Source organism: Lemur catta, chromosome 1 (genome assembly GCF_020740605.2).
Source record: "Lemur catta isolate mLemCat1 chromosome 1, mLemCat1.pri, whole genome shotgun sequence".
Lineage (NCBI taxonomy): Eukaryota > Metazoa > Chordata > Mammalia > Primates > Lemuridae > Lemur > Lemur catta.
Window position 1 is genome coordinate 136,189,434 of NC_059128.1, and position 21,461 is coordinate 136,210,894.

General features: G+C 40.6%; 1 protein-coding gene across 1 annotated transcript in view; it reads left to right on the forward strand.

The window, feature by feature from the left end:
• Positions 1-21,461, forward strand: part of MYO3A (myosin IIIA) — a 199,255-nt gene that overhangs the window by 150,002 nt on the left and 27,792 nt on the right. The window contains exons 26-31 of the mRNA XM_045535110.1: positions 608-813; positions 8,231-8,342; positions 10,650-10,812; positions 12,411-12,534; positions 15,654-16,551; positions 18,676-18,820. Of these exons, the coding sequence (XP_045391066.1) occupies positions 608-813; positions 8,231-8,342; positions 10,650-10,812; positions 12,411-12,534; positions 15,654-16,551; positions 18,676-18,820 (1,648 nt within the window). The remainder of the gene's footprint in view (positions 1-607; positions 814-8,230; positions 8,343-10,649; positions 10,813-12,410; positions 12,535-15,653; positions 16,552-18,675; positions 18,821-21,461) is intronic.

Here is a 21,461-nt window from a genome sequence, read left to right on the forward strand (position 1 = left end):
GTTTTCATATCTATGTGATTAAAAACAAATCCTAAAATAAATAAGAAAATGATCAAGTTATGACATATTATTTAAACATATATCACTTTGCTTATTTTTATATCCATGTCTTGTATATTAAACTCCATTAACTTCTCTATTTTAAATTAAAGAGATGATTCTGACAGATTAAATTGTTCACTTTTACACTTTCTATAAGGAGAGAGTTGGACAACAAAATTAATATATAAGCAGAATTAACCAGGCTGTGTGCCTAAATATTGTAATTTGGCAAGTTGGCCTGAGAGGATATAATTATTTATAAGCAAACTATATCAAAAATAATTTTAACTGTTTATTAAAGGTTCTTTAAGAGATTATAAGCAAACTTTTAATAGCTAAGTTTCTAGTTATTGCCTCTATATTTTTGTAAGTAAATCTGTATTTTAAAAAGTATGCTATAAATAAAATTTTCATTAATACAGATTTCCCTCCACTTACTGTGACTAGTATGAGCATTTGAAACATTCATTTTTGAAATTTTATTCTTGTAGTAAACAGAAAGACTTGCAAGCTCATAAGCATTTGCATGCTACACTGGGAAATTTATTTTTGTTACATATTACAGTATTCCCTGATGGATTTGTTATCTAAAATGGTGGTGGGCCAACCGCATTTTGTCCGTTGCATCAAACCAAATAATGAGCGTCAGGCAAGAAAATATGACAAAGAGAAAGTTCTGCTACAGCTTCGCTACACAGGAATTCTGGAAACAGCAAGAATTCGAAGGTTGGGATACTCACATCGGATACTTTTTGCTAACTTTATAAAGCGGTACGTAGATTTTCAGCTTCTGTTGTATGGTTTATATAAACATTCTTCAGGAGAGTTATAGGAAACAAAATAGGAAAGAATTATTTAAGTAATCTAGGAAGGAAGCATTTTGTTCATGCAAATGATTATGAATTGAAAAGAGAAGGTAACTATTAACTGAGGCTGAAAGACTGTTGTCAGCTGGGAGATCCTATGTGGTGACATAGGGCACATGTCATAGGCAGAATGACCTCTAGGCCTGAGCGTCTACACTGATGATTTGAAAAGGCTAGGTTCTCGTCCTAGCTCTGCTACCTGCTATGTGATCATGGGCTTATACGGCTGATTCTCAGCTGGGAGAGATTTTGCCCCTCCAAAGACACTTGGCAATATCTGGAGACATTCTGGGTTGTCACACCTGGTGGGGGTGAGGGGTGCTACTGGAGTCTGGCAGGTAGAGACTTGAGATGCTGTTAATATCCCTTCCACAACATACAGGACAATCCCCCACAACCGAGAATTTTCCAGCCCAAAATGGCAACAGTGCTAAAGCTGAGAAACCCTGGCCTATACCGAATCTTGTTTTCCTCACCTATTAAATCTGCCATGACTACCTGAGAGGACCCTTATAATGATCAAATGAGATATTACTTCTAAAGGTGATTTAGAAGATGTAAGGAAACAATTAGGTTTATTTGTCAATTTAAAAAATTAATTAAATTTTAGCAAAAACAATTGATTAGATATAAGGAGTCCTTTTTAATATTTGAGATAAATATAAAATGAATTAAACTATATACTAAACATAATTTATTAGGTAATGCACTAGTGGTAAGTTAGAGGTTCAATATCTTAAATATGTAGTATTTTAAATACCCATATTTCTGATACTTATCAATTTTGTGATTTCTAGTAGTCATTATACTTAAAGGACTTAATTTTCAAAAGTGAAGTCTATTACAATTTTCAAGTGAAACCTAGTGATTGAGGAAGTCTCCAGCCTTTTTCAGAGTGTGGAAATTAGTATTAAGGGACAAAAGAAAGCTTTGTTTTGAGATTGCACTACAAATTGTGATTTCTAACCCTCCTCTCCCCCAAAATTTTATGTCTTGTATCAGGTGTTATTTTACTTAGGGTTACCAAGACCCTTACAAAATGTAATGAGAATTCTGATTATTTCTACTAATTTCCATATATTCAGCAATTCGTGGTAGTTCTTCATTTTTTTTTTCTCTAGAGATCTGGGAATATTCATGTGAAGTGAAATCAAGAAACTCTACCACGTTTTCATGATGGAGATCAAAATGACATAAATATGATGACTTTTATATTGGCCAATCCTTTCTATTATAGTAGTTTAAGACAGACTTTAAAACCTCAAGTTTTAGGGTTCAGAAATATAGCCAGCATCTAATCATTGACTTCACTTCCTACAGATCATACCCAATTTTATACCCAAAATTAAGAAATAAAAAATACTGGAATTTTTTATTGGCCAGTTGGGAATTCTTCTTTCTATTCATGAAAGCAGGTAACTCAAAAGTACTAGACACAAAGGAGTTTCAAATCTCAAATTAAAATTCAAATTTGACCTTATTATCATGCACTTCATGTTTTAGCAAAAGAGCAGATCTTTAATTTCCTTAAATATTAATATAAATATTATTAATGTAATAATAAGTGCCCTTAAATTTCAGTGCTTTTTTTTCATGCATAAGGCACAATGCTAAGCGCTGTGGGAAACACAGAATTTTAAAACTGACTTGATCTTCAAGAATTGACAATCCAGTTAGTATTGTGAGAGCCCCAGGCATGGAAAGTTAAGAAGCAATGCAAGGTTATAAATGCCAAGGTCCCAGAGAATGGCACGCATGGTGGGAGAGCTCGGGGAAGGCAAGAGCATCACCCGGAGGGCTGACAGCAGATATCAAGGAGAGGGGTTCTCTTGGTGGGACGATTTGTGGGGAGACAGGCAGGGGCTCTCTCGGTGTGCAAGTTGGTGTGCCAAAGCTAGCAGGACTGGAATTGGACTGGATTGGCAGAGCAGGCATTGGTGAAGTGACAGGAGACAAGATGAGAAAACCAGGTGGGTTAAAATTATGAAGAGAGCCTCAAATGCATGGCTAACCTTATGAAAAACTTTAATATATAGAGAGAGCTCATGAATAGCTCTTCTGAATACAAGGAGTTTCAGAAATAAAAAGCTAAACCTTTTCTCTCTCACTAATTTGAAAGTTGTCATCCAAATTGGCATAGACTCTTAGGAAGGCAAAACAACTTGCAAAAGAGTGTAAATAGGACTTTATAGATAACCTTCATCCATCCTGCCTAACCCTCTGCGTAGAATGCAAAATTCCCCAGTCTGTTCTGTTGTAGATAAACTCTTCTGTTCTGTGACAAAGAAACAATCTTAAGAGAAGATACACACCACGAACTTAGCTTTGCGCAAGATACTGGGTTTTTATTGTAGTTTTTTCAAATGAACCCTTATAGTAAGAAGCCACCAAAGTTAGCTCCATTTTCCCACTAGGCTGCTCTACACAAAGGTTTGGCTACTAGAGCTCTGATATAACCAGGGCTTCCTGAAGACAGGAGGATGGTGGAAAAGGGAAGTACACATGCTTCGCAGTCAGCACACCCTGGTTTGAATCTCAAGTCTTCCACTTACTGTAATAGAAATATGACCTTGTTCAAAGTTATTTGAGTTCTATGAGCTTCAGCTTTCAATTTCCTTCTTCTACAAATAGGGGTGATCATAACAGTGTCTACTTTATATGTGTTTATGAGCATTAAGTGAGATAATCTGTGTGGAGTTTATTGGTAGAACCAAATGCCATCCATACACATTAGCTATAATTATTTTCATTATTATTTTTGCTTTAGTCCCAAGCTCCCAAAATTACTTCTGATCTTTACTGCTGTGGTCTTAAATCCCACAGTGTGAACCATGAAGCCAATCCATAAAAAACAAAGCCGAGGCCAGTGGGTAGTGATCGGCAGTCTTTAAAACAAGGGGCACGACAAAGTGAGGGTCTCGAGGCTTCTCTCCACGAGTGCGTCTGCTCTGCCTGCGTGTTTATCTCCACAGCAGGTCCCGGGGGCAGGTCATTCCCTATACCTTCAACAAACATTTGATCAAGAGATCCACTGTGTTCTAGTCCTTGAACAAAAGATTAGTTTAGATCTTAAGATGAGTTAAAAGATTAAGGATCCAAAGAGGCTCTTAATAAAAGAGCCTCTGATATTCAGAGACTCACAGACCAGTTGTGAAAACAGGGATTAAACAATCTGCATGATCGTACAGCCTAAAGTCAGTTCCGGGAGGCAGAGTGTTGGTCCCCTGTGTTCGCTGCTGGGTCCCCAGCACCTAGAAGAGTGTCTGGCAAATGGTAGGTGCTCAAATATGTATCAAATGAGTGAAGGAATACTGGATACCTTTAATGAAAGTATGCTCAGGGTATTCTGAGAGCATAAAGGAGGGATGGTTGAGATTATAGTAGAAATTTAGACAAAGCAGAGAATCATAAAAGTAATGCATAAATATATACCAGGATTAATTATTTTTCTTTAAGTCCAAGTCCACTAACTATTGTTTATTGACTCTTTCTTGCACAAACTGTCCATCATCCTTCATTTATGATTTCCAGTTAACACTTCTTAGAGTAAAACAAGAAATTAGAGATACTTGTGAAGCCATCACAGAGGCTGAATATTTCTTGATTCTTAGGCTCTTCCTTAACCCTTTGCAATTGCTTGTTTAACATCACAGTTTTTAGAAGACTTCTTTATAAAGTCTTATCAAAGCATTTGATGACTTTTTGTGGGAAATTCTCTGACTTTTCTCACTCAGATTTCCACCTGAGGTTTATGTGAATAATGTCACATCAAGTACAACTGGCATAAACAGGTCTGGGAGCAAACTCAGCTCACCCTGTGAGAGCAAGTGCCCATGGGCACACTTGTGACAGCTGCCAACCATGAGCTCCAAGTGTGCAGTGGCCTCAGCTGGTGTGTTTCACACAGGAAAGGAGAATGCCCACTGATCCGGTTTGCCTGTTAACTGAAGATACGCTAAAGAGAGTTTCTAGAATGTTGGAAGAGTAGGTCTTCCCTAAGGAACCAAGGAGAGGGATGGAAGGGCGTGCAGGCATAGAGAGTAACGCTTACAGAGCTATGAGCAAACGTGGCCCTGTGGCATCATTTTACATAACTTTCATGACCAGAGCTAGAGTGTCATGGGAAATAACGGGGGCGGGGGGTGGGTGGTGGGAAAGGTGGCATAGGTACAGAGCAGGGGGGTTGCACCAGTCATCACATGTGGCAAACAATTTACCATGACTGCTTTCCAGCAGGTGTGACCTGCCGTTTCCTGCATCCCACTGCTCCCGGGCTCACATCCTCACTCGATCTGCCCAGCCTTCGAAAGCACCTAATTTTGCCATCCCAGCGTAGAACTTGGGAAATCCATAGAGACTTTTGAGTCAGGAAAGGACATGATCAGATTTTCCTTTAGAGAAATAACCAAGACAGAGCTGTGAAAGTCGGGGTGTGGGGGGAAAGGTGGCCGTAACTGTCTGGAGACAATTGCAGAAAAGTACAGGTGAGAAGGGGCAAGGGGTAGCAGGTGACAGCAGCAGGAATAGCGAGGAAGAAATGGGCTCCAGAGAGATTTTTAAGCTTGTGAGATACACAGAGTGAAGAATGGGGAAGAATCTTGGCTGACACTCAGATTTCTAGCTTGAGCACCTTTTAAAAAATGGTGATATCTTTCACAGAGATGGAAATAGCAGAGAAAGGGAAATAAGTTATGAATTTTGCCACATTTGGAGTGTCTGGAGTAACCAGGCGGGACATAGAGCCAGAAGACATAAATCCTGTGTTTAGCTGATGCACACAGGGCTGCAGGCGTGGACTGAGGAATGCCCACCTCACATGGGGAGTGGCTGGAGCCGAGCGTGTGGACGAAACACCTGTGGGGGGAGCTTAGAAAGAAATAGAACATTGCTGGACACTAGGATTTAAGCAGAAAGTCTAAATATGGGGCACGTAGGGAGACGAGAGGGAGGAGAAGCTGGGGACAGGGTCGGAGCAGGGAGCCCTGGGGAGAGCAAGACAGAGAGAGGGACCAACAGCAGCAAGCGCTGGGAAAAGAACACCTAAGGTCAGGATGGAAAAGGATGCTTTAGATTTCACCATTAAAAGATCCTATATGATTAAAAAAGAGTCCTTATGACTGTGTGATTAAATAAGATCCCAGGGGCTGAGGAGGGATGGGAAGTAGGGAAGTGGAGCCAGTTATCCCAGTCGTTCAATGTGCCTGTGAAGCTAGTGGGAGAAGTAGAACCATTACTGATGGGAGAGGGTTAAGGTGTCTTTTGTAACGACAAAGGAACATCCATTCTGTAAACGGAAGGAGCCAGAAGGGAGAAATGCGATTGAAAATAAACAGAAGAGAAGAGGAGGAGATGGCGTCAGAACACAGGCAGATGGAGGAGGGAAAAATTAATAGTGGGCGATGAATTTGCAGTTGGGGAAGAAGCCCGTGAAGCCTGTGTCTGGGCGGCTCTAGTGACATAGTAGACAAGATCATCCACTGGGGCGGGGCGGGGCAGGTGGGAGACTTGAGGAAAACATGGCAGAATTGAATATGTTGGGAGGGACAAGAGGGGAAAGTGGCCCTGAACAACAGTAAGGACCCTGAGCATCCTTGTCTCCTGCCTGAGTCAGGAAACCACACGTCAGCAGGGCACCTGCTGTGAACGGAAGGCAAGATGTTCTCGGGCTCTGCTCTGAATCCCGGCTGGCCTGGGGGTGGAGGAACAGACGCTCGGATGGTCTGGGTGGCGTGTCTGCAGAGCGTGCACAACAGAAGAACGGGGGAAAGTGTGTTAGTCCACCCTGCGCTGCTGTAAAGGAACAGCTGAGGCTGCGTCATTTATAAAGAGAAGAGGTTTATTTGGCTCACGGTTCTGCAGACTGTATAAGAAGTGTGGCCACAGCATCTGCTTCTGGAGAGGGCTTCAGGGAGCTTCCAATTAAGGCAGAAGGCGAAGGGGAAGCAGGCGTGTCACATGTCACAAGAAGGAGCAAGAGAGGGAGGAGGCGGTGCCAGGCTCCCTTAAACAACCAGCTCTCAAGTGAACTAATAAAGCGGCAACTCATTATCTTGGGGAGGGCACCAAGCCATGCATGAGGGATCTGTCCCCTTGACCCAAATCCCTCCCACCAGGCCCCAACCACACCGGGGATCAAATGTCAACATGGGCTTTGGAGGGGCCAAACATCCAAACCGTATCAGTGGGGGAGTTGAAGAAGCTGCCTGCAGGTGGCTCCTGGGATGAATTGTGAGATCCTGGCTGGATCAGGAAGGAAGCAAAGCCAGGACGGTGGACAGGCTGAGAGTGCAGAGTCACCGGTGGGGTCACAATTGTACAAGAGCCAGTTAGTCCTGACGTGGCTGGGCCTGAAGCTCAGGTTAACCCTGAGGTTATTTGCACACAGCAGAAGTTGTGACCATCACTTCATTCTAGACCATTCTAGGCCAGGATTCTTCTTGAAAGAGCCTAACAGAAGCTGGTTCATCTGCAGATTCAATGATGTGAAGCTTAGTGGAGCTGAAATATGTTATTTAAGGAAATGGATATGTTCCATGACGTGCCTTCTACACATCAGGACCTCTTTTTTGAAAATCAAAGCCCACCAAAATTTGCTCCTTTGTTTCTATGGGACATTCAGGCTAATCTTTCACCAAGAAATTAAAAATAAGAGGGTATTGAAAACTCTGGAAATATGCCTTTTTTGTATAAGATTCTTGACCAGTGTAAAATCCAGTATAAACTACATTTTCTTCCTTTAATTCATCCTTTTTCACAGTTAGTCTTGTGGTTTAGTCTGAAGACCTGCTTTCAGTTCTTTCCTGCGTTCACCCTTCCTTCTTTCCTCCCTCAACTGTCTATAGATTAAACCAACAGAGAGAAATTCCGGCAGGAAACACAGTGTAACTCAAGGGAAGACAATGGTGGAAGGCATGTATACAGGATGGGAAGGTAGAGTTAAACTCCTTAGCCCAATTTTAAGATCAGCTACCAGTGTTTTGTTAACATCGGAAAGTGAAAAAAGAATAAAAGGACCTGCCCCTTTTATTGCCCAGAGAAAGGTCGCTTTTTTTAAAAAACAAACAAACAAACAAAAAAAACCAGCTTTTTTTTTTTGGAGCAACAGCATTTTTGTTGGGGGATTTCAGTGTTAAGTTGGAAAGTGATCACAAAGGTGAAAAAAAAAAGCACTCAAATTTATACAAATAGACTGATCTGGGTTTGCATCAGTTTGGAATTCAGTCTACCCCAGAGTTGTTCTAAGAATGCTCATCTGTGGCCACCAGGCTACTGAGATGTTGGACCTTTGTACAATACTAACCAGCCCTTTTTTCCATTTTAAGGTACTCTGTTCTCTGCTACAAGTCAAGCGAAGAGCCTCCCGTAAGCCCAGACACCTGTGCTGCTATTTTGGAAAAAGCTGGTCTCGATAACTGGGCTCTTGGAAAAACAAAAGTAATGTTTTCATGTAACTTTCAGGAAAAAATGAAGAATTACATTAGATTTACTGAGAATTGTAACAATTTACAATGATTGAAAATATTACAGTTTTTTATGTTACAGAATCTCTAGCTTAAAATTGGGGAAGTAAATTTATAAATCCCTAATGGTTTCCTTCTTCATCAAAATTAAACACTTTTGCTCTTCATAAAGGTTTCTTTTAAGAAATACAGGAAAAATTTATCTTGAAGTTTTATCAAAAATAAGGATAAAACTTAAAATTAATATACTTCAAATGGTACTGAAAACAGACATATGTTTTCTCCATTTTATCACCGCCAGATATAGTCAAAAAGCTGTAGAGAATGCTCTTCCTGTTTTTATTTTATTTTTTTCTAATTCTCAAATCTGCTTCTGTCATAAACTTGAAATTTATCTGGAGTAAAATATTTACCATTATTACTGGACTCATTATATGTGTTTGGACATTGATGTGTTTATATATTAGCTTTTTAGAGCCTTGAGATATTAGCTTATTTAATCCCTTGGAGAAGAAAGTAAAAAATCATAGCCAACTTTGAATATGGAAGTGAGGACAGGTTGCTGTTTGGAGAAAGCATGCACTGGGCTTCTCGGATACCCTTTTAGCAACACAAGATGGGGATAAGGAGATAAACGGGGTACCAGGGCACACTACATGTATCTTAGGGGGTCACAAAATGTGTCACTGGGGGCTGGGGAAGACAGCCAAGCTAAAGCAGAGCAACTCAGAGATTGACCACTCAAGAGTAACCGCCATCAGCCAGACCACAGAAGTAAGCCAAACAAACTTGCACATTTGCAAAGAAATGTATTAACATATTAGCTGTCTTGGTGGTGAGAGATGTGGGAGAGGATTTTAATAATGTTCAGATGAGGAATTAAGTCCCTTAACAATTTTAGAGAGTAAAAAAATAAAGTCTACCTTAGACTGAGTGTCCTACTTATTCAGAAGTAACCCATATATATTATTTTAGTATTTAGTAAGGGGATATTTGGGGCATTTAAAAAATGTGTATTTTAATCAGAGCATTTTCTTTTGGATGCTTAACAAAGATAAATTTCATCAGGTGAAAATCTCATGATTTATGGTCTGAAACACATGCCTAACTTCAAATGGAGTTTTTACTTATAAAAAGGCCCTTCGCTGTTCTGGTTCTGAATGATATTTAAGTAGCATTTTAAAGTTATTTGTATTTTTCCACTTCACTTTTCCAGCTCATTAACATGGATAAAAGTATTTAATATAGGAACATTTCTAATGCCATAGAAAAAAATATGATGACCTTTTTAAACAGATTGAATTTTAAATGAATTGTCAACAGCAAATGGACTAAATATATTAACGTCTAGAGTCCTGTAGAAATTAAAACTGAATTAAATCAAAACTGTAATGCTAAACTGTTTGCCTATGGTGCCAAGCTTTCAAGTAATGGAACGCTGAGAAAATTCCCCATTCAGGGTTACCAGGTCTGTAACTCAGCCATAAAATTTGAATTCAAGTGACTATCTTGATGAATTCAGTAAACTCTTTGAGGTGACTTTTATTGGTAAATTTAGCCATTAAAAGAAAAAAAAAAAAAACCCTTTCTGTTTCCTTGGGGGAGAGGAGGACAGAGCTAAAGACTGTTAACAGAGAACATTCCAGGCCTTCAGGTACCTCCCTTGCTGGGATTCGTGTTGATTTTAGAATAATCAAAGGTCAGCCCTCCTTTCTCCATGACAGCCTTTGGGGCCATCTCTCTCTGCCTACACTGGTGACACTCCCAGACCCCACAGGACAGTGACTGTGTTTTATTTGTCTGCGTATCCCCAGCAGATAAGTATATATAATAGGTCTCAATAAATACTTGGTGAACAAACGCGTATAACTCTAACTGTCCTCCGTCTTACAATTAGATTTGTAAGATTTTTAAATTTGGAAAATATAATTGTATTTAAAAAGTAAAAAGCATAAAAATTAGCTTAGCCCAGAATACATGATGCTAAAACTTTGCCAAAAGAGTTTTACATCCACCACTCTTGTTGGCCCATCCAACAAAACCTAACGTTACCTGTTGCAAATGAACAGAGTGAGTGCCATCTTCCACATTTCTTCTTGAAGGTTTTCATCAAGCAGAGAAATCTATGCTGTCATAGTGACATTCAAGCCCAAGAAGCAAAAGATGGTGACTTCCAGAATCTAAAACAATTTAGAATACAGTCTGCTCAAAGCATAGCACACAACTGCTTCACTTCTCTGTGTGCCATGGTTTTATTTGTATTTTATTTTAATTTTTTAAGGTGTTCCTTAAATATTATCATGTGGAGCAGTTAAATCTAATGCGAAAGGAGGCCATTGACAAGCTTATTTTGATTCAAGCCTGTGTCAGAGCATTCTTGGGCTCAAGAAGATATAAAAAAATACAGGAGAAAAGAAAAGAAAGCGCTATAATAATACAATCAGGTAATCACGCAGACCGTCTCCCCGTGTAACAAAGCATAATGTCGTGTTTAGATATGGCCTAAAATCAAATCTCACGATACTTCTTATAGGCCAACTTCTAATTCTTACGTAGCTTTTGCATGGCCTTGAAACTTTCTCTATACTAAAGCTAAGTCAGATTGTTTTAGTGATTGACATTTTTAATATTTGAATAAATGTTCTGTTTTATATAAAATAATTTAATTTTTAAATTTCCCATCAAGAATTAATGACACACATTTGCACAATTGACCTATTGTGCAAGACACAGCAGGTGATTAAATTAATTATAGATCTCGAGAATCTCATTATTATAACTCATTGGACAATAAGATTTTTCGTACTTTATTCTAAAGGTTACACTTGCCATAATTTTTGACAACTTAATTAAATCTTATTTTGTTAAAGGGCATCTGTTTCTTTCTGTAGGGAAATAACATTTATTATAACCATACTTTACTTAACAAATTGTTATTAAAATGCATTAATAGACTTTGGATTTTGTTCTCTATTTTTCCAAAAGAAACCAAATTTAGATAGAGCCTAGCATAGCTTGGCACAGTGTCTTTCAAAATTTTTTGATTGGACACCCATAGTAAAAAAAAAAATGTATTTTAGTTTGTAACCTGATACACACACACTCCAAGCAATACACTCTGGAATTTTCTATTGTAGTCTATTCCGTTTCATTTGCAGATGATAGATCTGGCCCACTGACTCGATGTGGTGATCCACGTGGTGGTTTGTAGCCTGGGTTCTGAAGAACGCCGAGGGGGAGGGCAGCACGAATAGCTGACTGCCTTTCAGGGGATCCACATCCTGTCCCAGTTCTGTCCATCAGGAACAGGGCTTCGTCGTCTCTTTTGCAATTTTAAACCCTTAACTTCTCACCAAGACATCAAAATGCAAACCCATCAAATTGAGATCTAATCCTTTATGCACAGTTTCCAAATTCATGAAGTTCAGAAAAAAAAGATTTTTCACAACTTATTTGGCAGTGAAACTTACCCTGATGTGAAGTGAGGTTCTTCACAGTCCTTTATCCATCCCACTTGGGAAAAATAGCCTGTGTTTTTCTGAAGAAATATGTGTGTGTTTGATTATGGGATGCTGCCCTGACATGGGGAATGCCACAGAACGGATGTTTCCTCTGTATTAACTTTCTAAAATCAAAAAAAAAAACTTTAATCTGAATTCTGAAATATGTATATATCTGGCCCCAAGGACAATTGGCCAAAATGTCCAAAAACATAGCAAAAAAAGAAAGAAAAGAAAAAGAAAAACTAGCAAATTTTAAGCAAATGAGCACACTTTGCCATCAACTTTGCTTGTCCCTATCATTTGGTTTCATTTTACTGTCCTTAAAACGAAAGATACTTCAGTTATTCTCTTGCCTTAGCTTCCCAACTAGAAGAATCTTGTTAATGAATCCCATTTTTTAAATGAACCTGTTTTAGTTGGCATCTTTAATTTCACTTTCTTCTTTGAGATCGGTGGTCAAACCCACTCATTTCTACTGCTTTAAGTCAAGTTCTTTCATTTCTTATGATTAACACTATTCTGGGCCTTGTCTGTTTCAGCTGCAAGAGGACACCTGGTCAGGAAACAAAGAAAACAGATTGCTAACATGAAAAACACGGCGGTCACAACCATTCAGACTTATGATCAGGAATTGGACTACAAGAAAAACTTTGAAAATAAAAGGTATCATGATGTTCTTTCGTACACCCTCATGACATACTGATTTTTCAAATCTGTAAGGTCCTAAAATAATGTTCACAATCTTTCTCGAACATAGGCAGGTTCCTGATACTGACACATCAAATGTCAGCGAACACCCATGGGCCACTTTTGTGTTCTGTGTCTTATTTAAGAGTGTGTTGGCATCTCGCACTTTCCTTCTCAAAGTTTTTCTTCCTTGATGTCTCCCAGACAGACTGCTTTCTACAATTCTGCTTCCAATTCTGAGCATCCTTTGTTAATATCCCCTTCTCTCCCCAAGTTTAAATCCTCTTCCACATCCGAGTGTGTCCCTGAGCCTTCTCATTCGTTCCCGTGGCCTTTATAGCCAAGACGCCCTTGGCCCCTAAGTCAGAATCACCAGCTGCCTTTCTTCCTCTGAGCCCTCCTGTCTGTACCTCCAAGTGACATCAGCAAATCCACTGGAATTCATTGGGTCAGTAGGCTTTCAGCTAGGCCAGGGACACAGAGATAAATGAAACAAAATCCTTACACTCCAATTTCTCACAGTATTATGGGGGAAATATGACCAATCAATACATGATTCTAGTAAAATGGGTTGACGCTGCTATAAAAATATGCAATGGGGGCAGTGTAGACAAGGAGGAGGGAACCCTGCCTTGGTGGTGATCAGGGAAAGGGGAAAATATCCAGATTTTGCCTAAGTGGTGAAACTCGAATTGATCCAAAGATGGATACATGGTTGTCCAGGGAGATAAAGATCATTCTAGCCCCCACCCCAGGCCCCTTGCCGTTAACATAGGAACTGGCTGTGGAAAGAGCGAGAGAATGAGGTGGAAGAGGAGATGGCTTCCTGTTCTCCCCACACCCACGTCTAACATTCTCTTCACCCACCGCTGCTGTCCCCCCACGCCAGTGGTTGGGGCGCGGATGGTCTCATAGATGCCTTCTCTGCCACCCCTCCCCTCCCTGGCACCCACACTCTTCCTGTGTCACCCAGGCCAACCTCAGTTCCTTATATGACAAACACGAATGCTTATCTGAAACACAAAGGCATTTGGTGTTTCCAGTCTTTTACGTATTCAGAGACCCACATCTACACTCTCTGTCTTCTGCCTGCAAGGATCCAGATGATTCGTTTCTCTCTGTTACTGGCTATAAAACAGGCCAGCAAACTTCAGCAACATCATAGGCCTACCTCAGGAGCAGGAGGGTAGATGTGACCTGTGACTGCCACACTTCAGAAGTCTGAGAGAAATATGGACTAATTTTACTACCCCTAGGAATTACTAACTACTTGTAGCTGTTACATTTAACAAGGATGTCTGATGTTCAGTTAGATGCTAATTTCCCACCACCTTTCTTCTGAGGATACCAGAGATTAGCTTCCAATATGGCAGATGTACACTAAGCATCTACTACATACAAGATCCAATTTAGGGCCCACAAGTGTGAGTAAGAAACTGCCCCTACATGTAAGGATGGGGAATTTGACATTTATTGAACCATCACAGGAGTGGGACCACAAAGTCAGACATAAAAGAAGCACAACCAGAGAGCTGAGGGAAGCCCAGAGGAAGGAGAGAGGAAGGTTGGGGAGGACAAAGGCAGGAGAGCCTGACACAGGCCCCCTCCTTGACATCTGCAGGCTGGTGCTCTCAGCCCTCCACAGCGTCTGACTTTCCTTTGCCCCCAGCATCGTGCAACCCTTATTGTCACTTTACCCATCACCGATAGAGTCCCTGACCTGTGACCTAGAAAAGCACAGTTGGGAGCCGGAGAAAGGTCCAGCCCTCCAAGCCTCTCCAGCACCTGTCAGGAGAGATCGCCAGTCCCTCCTGGGCTGGAACTCTGCAAGGTTGATCCTCAGAAGCATCATTGCACGTGGTGTTTAGGTCCTCCAAGTGCTGTGCTAGCCTCAGGCACAGGGTGGAGTGTCCTGTAGCATAGTTCCAGACATGTAACTGACATGAGGTCTGCAGCAGAGTATGCAACAAGGTTTCACCAGCAAAATGCATTTAAAGTATCAAAAGCAACTTAACTTATAAATGGATTTCTTTGGAATGTAGCTGGTTAGAGACTGCATGTGTACCTTGTCTAATTAGTAGTATTCTGAGTAAATATAAACATTTTCAAGGCGTACTATGGTGGAATTAAAAATACTGTTAATAGCATAGCCACTCATCAAAATTGTGGGGATTTTTGGTTCCCTACATAGTTTTCTGACTGATCCTGGCAGGATTCTCTTATGCCTCCTATATGAAATGTCACAGTTGGCCTATGAAGTGGCCAACAGAGTTAGGAAAATGGAGTCCCAGTAGCTTTTTCCAGGTTTGGCTCAAAGAAGAGTCCTTCCTCACAAACAGATTGCAAAAGACCCCAATCTCACATGGCTTCCTGGGCCAGGATGAAAGTTCTGGGCATCAGCCCCTCAGGTAGCAGTGAGAGGCGTTAGCATGTCAGGGTGTCAGGTTATGGCATTTTCACTCCACCTTAATGGTCTTTCCTCGGCTGTGTTGCTCTTGTGGGAGTTTTGCCTTGGTTGGAAAAAAAATGTCTAGAGAAGACATTATCTTCAAGTTAAAGGGAAATCATTTTGGAATGATATTAACAAAGTAACAACTGTGAAATTTTGGCCAACATATCACATGATCATGAACTGTAGCAAGGATATTACTTTTCCTATAATTTTACAAGATAAGTGATAAGTAAACTCAGTGCTTATTAAAGTACCGTGTATCAGCCCAGTGAATATACCCTGCTTACTGCTCTCAAAATTAGGTGTGTTTTCCACAACTTCTCATCACTGCAGGTACTTTGTTTTGAAAAGGACATGTTTTGAAGGGATGAAATTCCTAGAATTTTGATATCTCATTAAATGAAAATAAGTTTTTTCATATGTTAGGATATTTCTCACTCCCATCATTAGGGTCCCATCACAGTTGTCACTAGAGAGAACATCTGGGGAAGACTTGATTAATGTGACTTGCTAAGTTTTTATTTTGAGCTTTCTTTGTTGTTCTTGCTTTTCTCCCACCATTGCATAGCATGTACCTTTTGCCAAAAGAAGTAATAAGCTTGACTTTAGCACCATATATTCAGATACAATATGTTTTACACAGGGAATCTTTTGGGAAGAAACAAACAGAAAATGCCGTCTCTACTAATGAAAGAGTCATCCCACCTCCAAATCACAAAGGGAGCCCCGCTGTAGTGAAGAATGCTGCTTTCACAGCTGAAGAGGAAGCCACTGTTGCTGTTGAGAGTAACAGCAGAGGACACCAAACTCTGCAAAAAATCAACAGTGTGTATGGAGAAGAGACTAAGCAAGAATTGTGCCTTGTGGGGGACCCTTGGGCAGAAGTAAGCCCCAAACAGAAGTCTCTCAAAGACCTGGAGGAGAAGAGGAAGCTAAGGAAAGTAGACACAGAGGAGGCTGTGACCCAGAGTTACTACCAGAGGTACACGGAGGAGAAGAACTTTGAAAGGTCAAAGGCAGCATATCTAGAAAGCAAGGGCGTATGTGAAAGGCCAAGCTACCCAGGACCTTGGTTAGCTGAGAATGAGACTTCTTTTAAAAAAACTTTGGAACCTAGTCTTAGCCAAAGGTCAGTTGACCAAAATGCAAATAGCAGAGAAAAGGAAAAGAAGACCTCTGTGGTTACCCAGAACACACCGACACGCAGGCAGGAGAGAGGCCATCCGAGACACGGGATGGATGCGGAGAGGGAAGCTGAACCAGTAGTTCAGGCCCAGGAAGAAGATAAAGCAGCCGTGTTCATTCAGAGCAAATACCGGGGTTACAAGACGAGGCAGCAATTAAAGAAGGACAGGATGTCGTGTTCTTTTAAGAATCAAAAGGTTGTTGCACCACCAGCAGAAGGAGCAAGAAACACTCACAATGCATATCCTCATCCCACAAAACATGAGGAAACCTATAATATCAAGATGAAGGATAACAAAGACTCAAAAGCAATTCTAGAAAAAGAAGCACGTGATTTGGCAATTTTTTCTAAACAGGTATGTGAATAAACGAATTTATTTACTATTTATTTACTAAAAAAATCTCTGGGAACTACACGCTAACTGAATTGAACAAATAATTAATAACTGGTAGGTTGTTTCATCTATGTTTATGAGACTGCAAACCTTTTTAATAAAATGTCTTAAGGACTGTGCTATCCAAATAGCCATGAACTTTTAACCCAATTTATTATGATAAAAATAGTATAAAATATGATAGAAACCTCATGTAGGAAGGATGCTAGGTTGATACAGCTTATTGAAATGCTGGGATTTGACAATGCAAAGTTCGATGTCTCTGTGAGATCTTTAATTAGAGCTAAACAAAATTTTGTTTTAAGTTTTCTAAGTCCCCTAAAGTCTATGATTTCTCTCTTACTCAAATTTAAGTTGAGGAGACATAATTCGGTACCAAATTTAGATATGTAGCCACACTGGGCGTATATGCAATGAAAGTGAAAGTCCACGTGTTATATCATGACAATCGTGGACAGTAAGAAATCAGAAAGAAAAGCCATGGAGAAAAATTCCCTTTTGGAGAATACCTTTTGCCAGTAGTAGGCAAGTTTCCTCTGTGTCTACCGCAGGAAACAATAGGTTTTAGGGCTTCTTGTGGTTATGCCTGCACCACCGATAAATTAGTGTTACAGAAAGATCATGGGAACCAGCTTCTACAAATGCCAATTCCAGTTCTTCCTTTCTCTGTAGGTATTAGACCTTAAGAAAATCACTTCATGTGCCAGCACTGTTATTTTCTCCTGTGTAAAGTAAAGTTTTAACTAGATGACCTCTAAAATACATGAATTACCAAAGTAGTCCATGATGTATAGTAACGCAAGAAATACAAGTAGTAGATGAGATATCAAAGAAAGATCCTCTGATACCCTGCGTCCCTAACGTCTGCTTTTTGTCTCTGACGGTGGCTCAGCCTATGAGAAAGCACAGTAACTACCCTTGGACCCCTCCTTAGTGTTGGAGGTATGGCCGGGACATCTCCAACTTCCAGCTGTCAGTAGACATCTGCCATTGATTAATTTACCCAGCCCCTTCCTGTTCTTTTTTTTTTTTAAGCACATGTAACTAGTGAGTTTAACATACATGCAGTCCTTCCTTTCCCTGGTGCATAAATTTTCTCACTCCAAAGACCAAATCAGGGATTAGAACCCAAACCTGCTATGCAACGGAGATGTTGCAGAGATGTAGAATTACAATGTCACCCACCTAGAACTGGCTTATACCACCACGGGAGTGGGTTCAACACTCCTCAGGGACAAAGCTAGAGGCAGAAAAGCAGGAGCCCCACACTCTAGCTGGCAGGACAGCCATGCCACCAGAGCTGGGATGCAGAGGAGACAGAGGTTGAAGGTAGGAAGAGAGGACCCAGATGAGAGCAGCCCTAAAGTCAGGCTCTCTGGCATGCAGAGGCAGGAGAATCACTTGAGCTCAGGAGTTCAAGACCAGCCTCAGCAAGAGCGACACCCCGTCTCTACTAAAAATAGAAAAATTAACCTGGCATTGTGGCACACACCTGTAGTCCCAGCTACTCAGGAGGCTGAGGCAAGAGGATCACTTGAGCTCAAGAGTTAGAGGTTGCTGTGAGCTATGATGATGCCATTGCACTCTACCTAGGGTGACAGAGTGAGACTGTGTCTCAAAAAAAAAGAAAGAAGAAAGAAAGAAAGAAAAAGAAAGAAAGAAAGAAAGAAAGAAAGAAAGAAAGAAAGAAAGAAAGAAAGAAAGAAAGAAAGAAAGAAAGAAAGAAAGAAAGACAGACAAGACTGGAAAGAGAATGAAGGAATGAGGGGTTTAACACAATCAAAGACAGCAGAGGGCTCCTCAGGTAGGGACAGTGGAAGGGCATGGAAGCCAGCTCTCAGGAACCTGGGAAGGGTTGATCAAGATAGAATTCTATGGGTAGCATCAGATGTCTGGCAGTTTTTAATGAAAAATGTGAGATGGCCAAGTAGCACACACGGAAGGTTATGTCAAATGAGGGCTTTACCTCAAACCCAGGTTCGAGTCCCTGGGGGTGTTAGTGAGGAGTTGATCAGCCTCTGGCGTGCTGAGGAGCTCTCTGCATCCTTTTCCTTGATTTAATCTGACACATGACCTTCTTTTTAGATATCAAAGTTATCTGAAGAATATTTCGTTCTGCAGAATAAATTGAATGAAATGATCTTGTCACAGCAACTGAAGCCAATTTATGTGGGTGTCTCTCTCCATAAGCCAATTAATAGACGGGTTTCTTCTCAGCAGTTCCTCTCAGGTAAAAACCCGTAAAGTTAGAACTTCCTGAAGGGGAAGGAAATGCCAGATACTTTCTTTGTTTATTAGTTTCTCCCCTTTATTCTTTGGCAGATTTGAGGTGCCCATGCTCTGTCTTGGGGAAAACCCTTTATTTCATTTCGTATCTTATATGCAGATACACATTTTTCCAGAATGTTCTACCCACCTCCTATTAAATACTTTCTCTCACTTCATTTTCCTCCTCTTCTCATCATTTTCTTCCCTCCCCCCCCCCTTGTATTCACTGTCAGGGTCAATTTTTTTGAGGGGTGTTGTCCTGGTTTTTTGGCTCCTGACTTGGAAGAATCACGGTGTGAAGGAGTGAGGACAGACATGAACAACTCACACAAGGAGTTTTCACTGAAGGCCTTTTAGCATGGAACAGAAAGTGAAAGTATATTTTTTGAGGGGAAATGGGTCTATCTCCATGAGTGGAGAAGACCCTGGGGTCTTACCACATTCTTGTTTTTATGTCTGTGTCTTATGATATGTTAAATGGTGGGTGGAATATTTATTGTTTTTCTGGGAAAAGGGTGGAGAGTTTTTAGAGCTAAGGGTCCTCCTCAATTTTATCCTTAAAGGGAACTTTCAGGGGTTGCCATGACATTTGTACACTGTCATGGCGCCGATGGGTGTGATTTTTCCTATGTTAGTGTCTGTTAATGGAGAAAAAGTTACTTTGAACGTGAACTCCTAGTTGCTGTGTATGCTCCTGGCCGGGAGAAGTCCCTAACCTCAAGTTCCTGATGTTGCAGGTTTGGTTTTAAATGTTCCTTTTTGTCCCCCTCCTCTTTTTCTGTGGTTATTGCTGCCCACCTACACCTGTCTCTAACATTCACTTTGACTAGAACTTGGCATTGACACCACAAGGGAATGAGAAGGGGTGCTGTAGAGAGGGGGGTTGGGGTGCAGCTTTCATAGGAGAGAGTTAGCACCGAAATATTTTTCTTTTGTCAACGTCTGTGACCTTGAGTATACAGTACAGAAGATGCACATCTCTGTTCAAATGTATAAAGCCCAATAAATGAGAAAGACCTTTATTAAATTTTCTTCTAATCAACCTCAGTCACGCTGTGTCCCCATTATACTAAGCTGGTAGGGCATTTGGTCTCTGTGCAAAGTTCCTAGGGCCTTACACACCACCGAAGGATCAGGTAGAGCCTCAGTCACTGGTCATTTGCCCGTGACGGTACTGTTGGGACACTCATGGCTCCTCTTCAAGTCCGGACACACTGCTGTTCCCACACCCTGCAGGCAGCACCTGGAGACTGGAGTCTGGAGTCTCACCTTGTCCATGTAGCCATCTGCTCCAGGTAGCCATCCCCTCTGCCATCTTACCAGCTCCCCTTGGGACTGTCACCAAAAGGTTCAGGCTTGAGTTCCACCTTGCACCCTGAGCTGCCAGGGATAAACTCTAGCCACCCACCACCCTGAACTGGAATAATTGGTTAAAGAATTATTGTATTTGTTTTTATTAATCTTTATTAAATGTGTGTATAGCTCACATTTATTTTAATGTTTAATATCAGAAGTGTTTTGGTCTTTATTTAAAAGTTTTGTGATGTTATTGTGGACCAGATATATGCGATAGGAAGTTAACTCTTGTTTATATCAATTAGCTGATGGTAAAATTGGTTTTATTATATGTCATTTGCTTAGTTGCAGTTTCTAAGAACCCATCAACATTGTTAAGTGAGCACTTACTTATGATGATATGTCTGTTCAAAGAATTACCTTCAAAAAAGGTTCCAAAAACTCACAGTGTTTTAGGCAAATGCATTCAAACATCCATGGAACAGATAATTTCCATACTGTGAGATCTTTTTAAGAAAAAAAAAGAAAAATATAGACAGTTACCTATTTTATAAGGATCATCTCTCCTAGAACAAAAGTCTGACAAATAACATTTTTTTTTTTTTTTTTTTTTGAGACAGAGTCTCACTCTATTGCCTGGGCTAGAGTGCCGTGGCGTCAGCCTAGTTCACAGCAACCTCAGACTCCTGGGCTCAAGCAATCCTCCTGCCTCAGCCTCCCGAGTAGCTGGGACTACAGGCATGCACCACCATGCCCGGCTAATTTTTCTATATATATTTTTAGCTGTCCGTATAATTTCTTTCTATTTTTAGTAGAGACGGGGTCTCGCTCTTGCTCAGGCTGGTCTCGAACTCCTGAGCTCAAACGATCCACCCGCCTCGGCCTCCCATAGTGCTGGGATTACAGGCATGAGCCACCGCGCCCGGCAAAATAACATTTTTTTAAAAAGCCATGGATCAATTTCAGTTATGAATTTAGAGGTAAAACTCCTGATCGTAGTGCTAGCTAATGGAATGCAGCAGTACATTAAAACTCTGTCCAAATAATACATATTAATATAGCATATCAAAAGGCCAAAAGAGAAAAGTCATCTTGATAAACGCTGACATAGTTTTCACTAAAATCCAACACCCAGTACTGATGAAAAGTAAAATCTCTTACTAAACTAAAAATAGAAGGATATGCTTTAGCACTATGAAGAATGTATTTCTTAAACCTACTGTCAACATCATAATTAACTATAAAATGGTGGGAGTAGTTTCATTAAAAAGCAGGGTTAAGAGAAGGATCCTGACAGGATGAAGTGG